Source organism: Mastomys coucha, unplaced genomic scaffold, assembly GCF_008632895.1.
Source record: "Mastomys coucha isolate ucsf_1 unplaced genomic scaffold, UCSF_Mcou_1 pScaffold4, whole genome shotgun sequence".
In the NCBI taxonomy this organism is placed as follows: domain Eukaryota; kingdom Metazoa; phylum Chordata; class Mammalia; order Rodentia; family Muridae; genus Mastomys; species Mastomys coucha.
This window is the reverse complement of record NW_022196910.1, coordinates 48994529-49006253: the sequence shown is the minus strand read 5'-3', so window position 1 is coordinate 49006253 and position 11725 is coordinate 48994529. Positions and strand designations below refer to the sequence as shown.

Genomic DNA, 11725 nt, shown 5'->3' with positions numbered 1-11725 from the left:
CACACATACACACACTCGCAAGTACACACATACATACTCACAAGCACACACACACGCACACACACATGCACACACACATACACACACATACTCATAAGCGTGCACACACACATACACACTCCAAGAACACACTCACATACTCTCAAGCACACATACATACACACACACTCGCAAGCATGCCCATCTGCCCACACCCATTCTAACAGATACTGCACCACAATATATTTATTATAAAACACATTAAAATGTACATATTGGTTGATCCCAATTTTTAACTGGAAAAATAATATATGGCATTTTCAAGTGAAGGGTATATGTATGTATGATCACAGGAAAAAGGCCAGACTATATACCAGTATTATTCTTGTTTTCTGTCTGTTTTCTTAAACCCTGTTCCATGTCATTTGCTTTTCTACATTGAATATAAAGTATTACTTTGTGATCAAAAAACCAATTTTTATACAAAAACTTATGTATGAACTCTCATATTTATGTTGGTATTTTGACCAATAGATTTTGTTCGGTAACATTCCTTAAGGATTCCACTACTGTGGAGTTTGGGTTAGACTAAAACTTAACCACGAATAGATGGCTTATGCTTCCAAGTAATAATGCAAAACGCTTTTGCACTTAAGAGAACTTTGCAAGTTTTTGAAAAGCGCACATAGCCCCTGTAAGTCATTTATTATCAGAGATGGTCTCCTACACGCCTCTTCCTGGCAGGTGAATCTGCATATTTGTTTGGCTTATGTAGAAGCAGGAGGCCATAATTCATCTATTTTACTAACAGTCTAGCTCCCCCCACCCAACTTCCCGTGAATTAGAAGGTGATATTTTAACATGCACGTCTTATAGTGATCTCATTCACTCCAAAAGCCACAGGCAGACAAACCTTTTTAACAATTTGGGTCCCTTTCTTCACAGGTGATGAAAACCTACCACATGTACCACTCAGAGAGTGTCAGCGCAGAGAGCAAGCTGAAAGAGGCCGAAAAACAAGAAGAGAAGCAGATTGGGAGATCCGGCGACCCGGTCTTCCACATTAGGCTGGAAGAGAGGCATCAGCGGCGGAGCTCTGTGAAAAAAATTGAAAAAATGAAGGAAAAGGTAGGTTAGAAAGAAGTTTCAGAGCCCTGGGATCCTCGTCTGAGGAGACAATACAGGCCCAAAAGCCCTGATAACAGCAGTAATAGACACACATGGCAAATCACTACAAGAAGACACGCATTTCCTCCCATGGGAATGAGGAATGTCTAAGACACATAAAATTATCTCATAACAGCTGGACATCATTTTGTGGTGAATGCCAAGTGTTCAGTGCAAATCCAGAGAACTGGGATGTTAACAAAGAGAATTCGGTAAAAATGGGCCTGGAGCCCAAATACGTGGTTACTATTCCCAGAGCTGGGGAAGTTGAGTTTGTTATTTAAATCACATTTGAAGTGGACTTTCCACAAAGAACCTAAAGGGTCATTTTTGTATGTGAAATAAGTTGCAAAGATGAGTGAAAATCTATGTGTGTTTCTGTCGTACCGAGATGATGTTGCTTTCTCCCCTGATGCCTGTGTTCTTCTTCATTATCAGAGACAAGCAAAATATTCAGAAAATAAGCTGAAATCAATCAAAGCACGCAATGAGTATCTCCTAACACTTGAAGCAACCAACGCCTCCGTGTTCAAATATTACATCCATGATCTTTCAGACTTAATCGATGTAAGTACCCGAAGGCTTAGATACAGCAGCTATCGTTTGGTAGTGAGGAAAGTGCCACTGTTCGTTAGAGTCACCCATTTTATGTAATGCTCAAGAAAAAAAAATATAATTCCAAGCTACTATACCTTATACTTTGACAGGACCAACTGTGAAACTCATGTGATAAACACGGTCCTAAAGCTGATAAAAGCAAATTGTTGAACTCCGTGAGGTGTGAAGCTGTGTTCCTGGTGGGCTCAGCCAGAGAGGGTACAATGAGGTTTTGAAATTATTCGATACCACCTCTCTAACTGTGTGCATTAACTTGAACTTACCAAGGCTGGGGCTACAGTTCAGCAATAGATCATAACCCTAGTGTGTGGGGTGCACTGACTTTGAGCCCCAGCACTGCAGAAAGCAAAATAAAACAAGAGACTCGAAGAAGCCACAAGCCACATAGTGTCCTTATTATCTGAAATTCAGTATTTATTCATTTTTATATGCATGAGTGGTTTTGCCTGCATGTATGTATGTCCAGCATGTGTGTGCCTGGTGCCCTCAAAGGTCAAAGAGGTTGTCAGATCCCCTGGAACTAGAGGTATAGACAGCTGTGGGCCACCATATGGGAGCTGGGAATGGACCTAGGTCTTCTACCTAGAGCCCCAGTGTTCTTAAATACTGAACCTGCTCTAGCCCTACCCTCTGAAATTCAAAGCAGAGAAGACAGATGTTAAGGAAATGACTTCACAGTGACTTCTTCATTACTGTCGTGGTAAATCCAGTGAAGCTAAACAGAATGCAAGCAAGCCACGTTAGTCATAGGAGATACTAAACAAAAGCAATCATTGCAGCTCTCCAAATATGTCTCCTCCGTCACAGTCCACCACTGACTCTTTCATCAAAAGAAAAAAAAAAAAACAAATACAGACTGGCCCAGTTATTGTGCTAGCACCCTAGGAAATTACAAAGGTGAAGCAGATAAAAAAGCCTGTGCCTCCAGAAGCCAGCACCACCTGGAGAAAGACATGGAGTAGCAATTGCAGAATAAGACCATGTGCATGCCCATGTGAACAGAGCAAGAACGGTTCTGAGCATTCGCTGGTCCCATACTTATACACATGGCATTGATTGTATCAGTTTTATGATATCACATTACTATAGTTTGTAGTAGATCATAATACTCGAAAGTTAAAGCAACTTGACTTGTTGAGGGTAAATTTTAGTTATTATGTCACTATTTCAGGACCACAGTTTGGACCTTTTATTAGAGTTATTTTATGTATGTGTATGTGTGTCTGCATGGGTTTATGTGCACTATCTGCATGCAGTGCCTGAAGAAGCCAGAAGAGGGTGTCAGATACTTTGAAGCTGGAGTTTCAGGTGGCTGTAAGCCACCGCATGGAACCTAGGAACTGAACTCAGGGCCTTTGCAAGAGCAACCATGGGCAAGAGCCCCTGGTTTGAGACTTTTTTTTTTTTTTTTAACAAAAGGTTCATTGGTAGAGAAAAATGTTGCTAGTTAATTAACTCTATAATGTGATGTCCCCTCTTTTACTTAAGTCTCAAAACAACCTCATGTCATAATATTATCACAAAGAATGTTATAGGTAACACAGCTTCTTTTCCTCTTTTGTTATAAACAATTCAATCAAGTAACTACCTGTTGTTGTTGTTGTTGTGTTATTGCTTTTAAAATGCAGGAATTTTATGGTTGTTTTTAATACTTTTTGCAACACTGATGAAGAACTGCTTTGGTTTCTGTAAGGCAGATGCTAGATTCCTTCGATAAAAATATTGTTTAGGCTTCCAGAATAAAAATAATTTCAGCTCTGTATTTTCAAATTGTAAGGTTTCTACAAAGTATCTGAAACATAGGAAAATCTAAATTCCGTCTCACTTCTTCACATGCTTTTTTGCTTATTTAGTAGGTATTTTAATAGTAATAAAGGAACAGGGCTAAATCAATTTCACCAAGAGAAAAACACTCCACATATTGCAAAGGATTTCTTTCATGCCTACCAAGTACCAAGTCAGTATTGAGCACTCCTTTTCTGGCTTGGTTTGGGGTCATTGTTTTGTCAGTTCCAGGAATCAAGTGCAAGGCCCTGCAAATGCTGGGCAAGCATTTCACAATTGGCTACATCCCAGTCCCTTAATACATACATATATAAGTATGTCCAATATGTATATATTTATAAACACATGCTGGGGTTTCTGGGATAGAACCCAGGACCTTGCACATGTTAAACACTCATGAGCTAAGTGCTGAGTACTTAAGTCATTTGTGCTATGTGCTCAGTCTACAGCTTATTGTGTTTATTGGGATAAAAGAGTTCTACATAACCTCCCTCAAACATTATTCTTGACACTGGGAAATCATCAGTAAACAAAATGAAGTTCTTATTGTTGTGCTTTTTTTTGTTTGTTTTTTGTTTTTTGTTTTTCAAAACAGGGTTTTTCTGAATCGCCCTGGCTATCCTGGGACTCACTCTGTAGACCAGGCTGGCCTTGAACTCAGAAATCCACCTGCCTCTGCCTCCCAAGTGCTGGGATTAAAGGTATGCGCCACCACCACCCGGCTATTGTTGTGCTTTTTAAATGTGTGTTGAGAGACTATAAGTGAATTGGTGTGTATGTGTATCTGTGTGTGTGGGTGTGTGTGTATGTGTGTGTGTGTGTAAGAGAGAGAGAGAGAGACATGGGGGGGCAGACAGACAAACAGATGTACACATATTTAAAGTAAGTGCTGATAGTACACTAAAGAAACATAAGATAGCCAGGCATATTAGTACACACCTTTAGTTTCAGTTCTAGGGAGGTAGAGGCAGGTGGATCTCGGTGAGTTTGAGACCAGCCTGGTCTACACAATGAGTTCCAGGCCAGTTGAAACATCTGGACATACTAAGACTCTGTCTCAAATCAACCAAGCAAAAAAGAAATGTAAGGTATTCCTATGAGTGATTTTGGTTTTTGCTGGAAAGGGCCTGATAATTTGAGCAGAGGAGGAAACTGGGAGCTGCACAGCACTCAGTCCAAGGAAGGAATCACACACACACACACACACACACACAAACACATGCACACACACGTGCACGCACATGCACATACATACACATACACCTGCACACATACACATGCACACACACACACATACACACGCGCACACACACCCACACCCACTGGCTAAGTGAAAGCTACAGAGGCAGATGTGTGTTCTGGAGACAGATGTGCTACTCTAAGCAAGCATAAGATGCTCACAGGATACTGAGAGTGGACAGTCTGATTGGAGCAGAGAATGAGATATTTGGAGGTGATGCCAGCAGAAGGCCAGTCAGCACAGTCCTTGAGACCATGAAGGGCCTGGACTCTGTTCTCTGTGTGATAAAAAGCCAACAAAGGGTTTGAAGAGAGAAATGACATCACCTAGTGTATATTATAAGTGTTGCCTTGATCATGATGTCTCTTCACAGCAATAGAACAGTGACCAAGACAGACAGCCATCAAGCCCAGGGATCCTCCTCCCCCGTGCTAGGATTTCAGACACACACTGCTCTACCTTCTCTTTTTGTATGGTTTCTGGAAATCCAAACTCTGGTCTTCACACTTGAGCAGCAAGTACTTCGCCAAACGAGTCATCTCCCCAGACCCCAAACGAAGACATTTTTAACCTCCAGATCTAACTGACTCTGCTCTAAATCGATAACCTTTAAATGTGCCAAGAGACTTCCAGTTTTTTCAAAAGTTAGATTTTTTTTTCCAAAGGTTTACTTATTATTATCCATAATTACACCGTAGCTGTCTTCAGACTCATGAGAAGAGGGCATCAGATCTCATTATGGGTGGTTGTGAGCCACCATGTGGTTGCTGGAATTTGAACTCAGGATCTTTAGAAGAGCAGTCAGTGCTCTTACCCACTGAGCATCTCACCAGCAAAAGTTAGACTTTTAAAGATCAGCTTTAAATTTAAAATGTGAACAATTTCCAAAAGATGTGGCTTAAACATGAAGTTTGAAGGAAATTATATTGAAATTGGTTTGCTGTCAGAATCTGCTGAAACCAAGAGCTCTAAGCTGAAAGAAAAATAACTTTTCTGCTCATTGATTCTTTTTTTTTTTTTTTAAAGCAGTGGACATTGTAAAACGGCTGCTTATTTTATAGGATCCCATTTTTTATATATAGCGATGATCCTAAAACCCATTAAGCTTGACCCTCCCTGGTAGAAAATAAACAGGTTGATTATTATGCAAAGGTTTATATTGTATGAGCTTATTTAACAGTGTACATTTTATTCTGATCTATCCAATGCTCATGATATTAATGGGGAAAATTGCTATGTCTCCAACAAGAGAAAGTCAAGACAGTGTCTTTAATGCACAGTTGAAATGACATGAAAGTCGGCAAATGCATCTCATCAATAAGTCACAGCATTATAAAATCAGAGAATCGAAGCTGAGGCCCTTTTATAAAAATCTTTAGTTCCTCCAACTCTAACATCCATATCTAACAAATTTGCTCCAAAAGGATGATCATAAACAGGCCTATTCATATGACAAAAGAGTCAAGGATTTTTCCATAGAATATGTATTTTCAATTATTTTATCAGTACAGGGCCAGTACATGCATAGTATAGAAAATTTAAAATGCTACAAACCGTGATAAAAGTATCATCGTGTTCTCCAGCCGAGATTTTTACTGATGCAACTCAGACTTGCTGTGCCTACACACGCGTGCTAGGCAAAGAAGATGTGGAATCCTATTTCACATACTGCCTGCCCTGCCTTTTCCCCCATTAATGACTTCCATCTTCCTGTCTCAGAGGAGTTTTGTTTCATTTAATAATCAGGCTGCCTTCCCATTTCCCACCCCAAATTGTGCTTCATTAACTAACCCAGCTGTTGTGGCCAGATCACACTAAGTTGAGGGTCTTAACTTACCTCCCTTGGAAATGTAGACCTTGGGTCTTTTCTTACTTGACAAAACACTTGCTGAGGAGACATGGAGAGATATAGGTAAAAGCCCCCACCGCTAGGTTTGTCTGATCACCTCTTTGCCGAGTACTTTATTGTATCTCTGTACCCACTTTCTATTTTCTACAAGATGAACTTTAAATAAAAGCTCAGTGAATTCAGACTGACCACTTCACAGCAGACCACCTCGTAAAGGCTGCAGCTTAAGCAACAACTGTGGTTTAACTCCCCAGTAGCAGTGTTAAAATCAGTGTATCAAGATGCGACTCTGATTTCTCATTGTACAGTTACATGCTTTCCCCTTACAATGGACAAAGACATTTTTAAGTCTAAGTCTAGATTTTGTGAAGATGTAGTGAGTCAGAACTTGATAACACCTGAGCCATAATTGACTTTTCGTTAGCCAAATCCTTCCTTAGGATATAAATTAATAACGTAAATTAAAGGAAATTGAATTTTCTTCTATATAATTTAAGCACTTCAGATTAATCAATTTACATACATATCAATGATGCCCTGATTACTTCAATATCCTCCTTTTAATTACTAAAGCTAAAAACTTTAATAATCATTGCAAAACTTTCATAAACCTGTTCAAATCTATCTTAAAAAATCTTTTGGAGATATTTGGATGCTTGAGAATTGTTTAATAATGCTACTTTATCTGTCTTGAGTGAGTATTGCCTTTATTTATCAATATCTGAATTGGTAAGTCTGTTCTTCCTCTTTTAGAAATGCCTATCAGAGCAGGAAAATCTAATATTTAAAAAAAAAAATAATGACGAGACCCTGCTAGGACTTGAATCAGTCTTAAGGTCTTGATTGTGCCTTTTGAGATCAATGGATTCATTTTATGATGATTTTTGTCACTGAGCACATGACTTTAATAAGTATTGTAGGCAAATGGATGTTTTAATCAGTTTAAATGTAAATTATTAAATATTGTATTATAACAACAACAATTTTTTTTCTTTTTTCTTTTTTTGGTTTTTCGAGACAGGGTTTCTCTGTATAGCCCTGGCTGTCCTGGAACTCACTCTGTAGACCAGGCTGGCCTCGAACTCAGAAATCCACCTGCCTCTGCCTCCCAAGTGCTGGGATTAAAGGCGTGCACCACCACTGCCCAGCAACAAGTTTTTGATATGCAAGATAATGTGATGAAGACTATGGTAGCTTAGCTATTATCTGAGTATCTTTTGTGGTTGTTGTTGCTGTTGTTGCTGTTGTTGCTGCTGCTGCTGTTGTTGTTTTGGTTGAAAATACATGAATGCTAAGTCCTAACAAGGAGTAGATGTCTCTGATTCCAGGCACACTCTAAACTTGCATGCACACACGTAACAAGTTTAAATTTTACAAGTGATCACCTCAACTCTTATCAATGCAGTCACACAAAAAGAAGAGTACAGTCGCTTCATTCTGCTTGAGACTTTATTTTTCGATAGTATAGACATGTGTCTATCCTTGTCCAGGGAAAAGCCCAGGAGGGTTGTGACTAGGACGAGTAACATAGGGAACTTTTGAGACCTTGGCAATACTTTTCTGAGATTTATTTATTTTATGTGTGTGACTGTTTTGTCTGCATGTTTGTATGTGCACCACATACATGCCTGTGGCCATGAAGGTCAGAAGAGTGTACTAGATGTCCCGGAGCTGGAGTATGTCAGGATGGTTGTAAGCTACCATATAGGTGCAAGGCCCAGGTCCTCAGGTTCAAGAGCAAGTGTTCTTAGTGTGTGTATACATGTGTGTACTTATGATGTGTGTGTATGCATGAGTGTCTAACTTTGGGTGTGCTGTGGTACATGTGTGCAAGTTGGAGAATGACCTTGGGTTTCATTCTTGCTTTCGGTGTTGTTTGAAACAACTATCTTGTTTTCCACTGCATTTGCCAGGCTGACTGGCTCAGGAGCGTCCCTTCCCAGGGCTCTCCCGCCTTAGCTTTCACCGCAGAGACTCTGGGATTACAAATATCCTCACCACCACATCCCACATCGCATCGTTTGGGTTCCAGGGGTTTAAGCTCAGATCTCACACCTGTGCAGCAAGCACTTTGCTCACTGAGCCTTCTCAGCCAAGAATGTAGGTTGACTGGCCCAGAACTCGTTGTGTAGACTAACTTGACTTTGAACTAGAAGAGATCCATTTGCCTCTGCCTCCAGAGTGCTGGGATTAATCTCTTGCACTGGCATGCCCAGCTAAACACACAAGGCCGGACAGTAGGATTCCTTAACCTAATAATCAAATCCCTCAATCTGTAAATTTAGAATTCTTAAAAAATAACTGGGACTAAGATCTCATTTTTGCCAGGAAAGATCTGTATGGAAATCTCTTTCCATACACATCCTCACTTGTAAGATGCATTCAGAGAAACTACATCCTCAATGATAAAAGGCTATTGGTCCCTTGTCACCAAACACCTGCCCAGTAATAATCATTCGTTACTCTTTCAAAACAATTCTGCTTTGCTGTTTCTCTTGAGAAAAGTCACAGCTCCCTTGGAAGCTTGAAGGCTAAGTCATGTAATACTTCCAGGAGATAACTCCCTACTCTGGCCATTTTTCTCCAAACAGATATCTCTCACACACTGGCTTATTGGCTGTATATGTGGCTTTTCTGGCCACTTACACAGAATGAGGCCGAAATTAGATTGCAGTGCATAGGCCCCATCGCCTTTACACCGTCACTTCTGAATAATCAGTTATGCTAAAGCTTTTAACCTCAGATTTCTGTCTCCTGGGACATACATGCCATTAAAGAGCAACTTATTCATAGTTCAGCTTCCTTAATTAATCAGGACCACACCCCCCATACATGGTGGCATCAAAAGTTATCTGCGAAAACCTGCCCAAGTGATACCATATTTCCCCCATTAGACTTGAACTCTTATTAGAAAGATTACAGAGACTGTGTTCAGTGGGTTAGCATATCCTAGTGATCATGAAGACTGATGTAGGCATGGTTTTAATCTATTGTGATTTTTGAGGGGTGTTTAAAAACTGAAACTAGTTAGGTAACTGAAAGAAGTGGCATTTAAAGTTTCTTCCAATGGGGATGCCACAGACTTTTGCTTCAAGGAAGTCTCTAAATAAGGACTGGTTGTTGTTGTTGTTGTTGTTCTTGTTGTCTCCAGTGTTTACTTGGCCATATTCCTCTGGACCTCTGAATGCCAAAAAGCCTCCTAAGTGAGACCCCAGATCTCTGTCTTTTGCCTCTTCTCTTGGTACCATCTAATTGATGGCCCTTAGATTCCAATCATCAGCCCTGATCCTCTTCCCAGGCTTCAGATCTGATCCTCTTCCCAGGCTCTGGATTGGTGCATCAATTTTCCTGCCAGCAATTGTACACGTGTTTGGGCATTCTGAACATTCCTAACTCCGTAAGCACCTTTAATGTCTATTTTTCCGGGCCTTCCCCACCCTCTATACAGAGGACTTTCTTCTTAGTAGTTTTCCATGCCCCAAGCAATGTTACCACTTTCCTCCCATAGAATGCATCAGCCAATCCCACAATCTCTTCCTCATAAAGAGTCCAAACCCTACGTCCCACTTCTTATGACAACCTTGAACTCCTGGGCTTTCTCCTTACCACCTGCCTATGTTGCCTTCTTCCATCCATCCATCCATCCATTCCGTGAAAGGTACCCCCATAGCCTACACTCATGTCTTCCATGATAGTCTCTTCCCAGACTATCAGAATACTAAAAGTCAGAATCAGACACATTTAAAATTCTCCGGAGGCCTCCTGTACCCTTAGTATGAGAGCTGAACATTTGTACTATCCATTATGAATTGGTATCCACCCTCCCAGTTCTATCTACATATTACCTTTACTTGCTTTGCTTCGGTATGCTGAGCTCTCTGTCCCATAGGACTACAGTGCACTTCCTTGCTTGGGGCCTGTGTACTTTGTTGAGGAACTTTACAAGATTCAACCCTTCCTTGTGTGCACATTGCACATCCACTGCCCTAAGTAAAAGGCCAGCAGCCTTCCTTCCGGATGCTTGTCAGTCCTCTGACCCCTTTTTTTTTTTCCATAACATTTACCATATGGCCTGTATTTGAGCTTGTATTGAGAGCTGTATTTAAGCTCTCTCCTTCCTCTTGATTTTATTTGCATTAGTTACAGAGATTTTTTTTTCCTTGAGAGAATGAGTCTGGTGGGTGGGATAGCTTCAGCTAACAGGTGATTAAGGTATTCATTGGGACCTATCAGCAATCAGTATCAGTTCTGTTTCCTTCTTTGTAGCTATTCCTGGTTTAGAGATGTACCATTGTGATCGTCCCATTACTCAGGGGAAAACTCAAGAAACTGTATTTACTAAGCGTCTGGCTACAGTTGATGGAGGAGCCACAGGAATTGAACTGCCAGCTTTCTGCAGGCTCAGAAACCCTGACAGGAAGACAGGCATATAAAATGTGCTTGTGAAAATTACGGTATCTGACTTGATCCCATGGGATGCTTATTTCTCACAAAATGTGTCTATGGTTTCTGGGTTAAAGTTATAAATGGCGAGAAGGAAATGTGGAGGATGAGGAGACTGTGATTCCGAAGCAGGCTAATTCACTTGACGGCTAATCCGGGTGCTTTAGACTCACCTTCTAGTCCCTTGGAAGCCACTCGTGGGCACGCTGAAGCAGCTTTTTTTTTTTTTTTTAGAATCCTACTACCCTTTTTCTGTTTTTCAAAAAGACTCAAAATAAGGTGTAGGAAAAGTCTTTATCCAATATCCATGGCAAAGCAACCATCAAAGGTGTGCTCAGTAACACCCTGCTGTAAGCACCTTTCTCGTGGGGAGCCTGTGCCCTTTGAGGCTGTGAAATACTGTCCTTTGACTCTTTCTCCAGCTCAGGGCTCATGCCTGGTCTATAGAGAATCTTATATAAACTTAGCTGTGCTTTGTTAGAAATGAAATCCAGATGTAGGAATCAGAAGAAAAGACCACTCAGATCTCTCAGGCAAAGGCCAGAGTACAGAGACTTCTGCAGGAAATAGGGAAACCCCCTCCCTCTCCGCTCAGTTCCCATACTACGGGTCTCGGGGTGCTTGGTGCTCTCCTCTCTGTGCTT

The 11725-nt window shown here is 40.7% G+C and overlaps 1 protein-coding gene across 3 annotated transcripts in view; it reads left to right on the top strand.

Annotated features, from left to right (window-relative positions):
* Srgap1 (SLIT-ROBO Rho GTPase activating protein 1) overlaps positions 1–11725 on the top strand; it is a 297115-nt gene that overhangs the window by 192450 nt on the left and 92940 nt on the right. For all 3 annotated transcript variants that reach the window (XM_031348981.1, XM_031348982.1, XM_031348983.1), the window contains exons 5-6: positions 925–1107; positions 1585–1713. In XM_031348981.1, coding sequence (XP_031204841.1) covers positions 925–1107; positions 1585–1713 — 312 coding nt within the window. The remainder of the gene's footprint in view (positions 1–924; positions 1108–1584; positions 1714–11725) is intronic.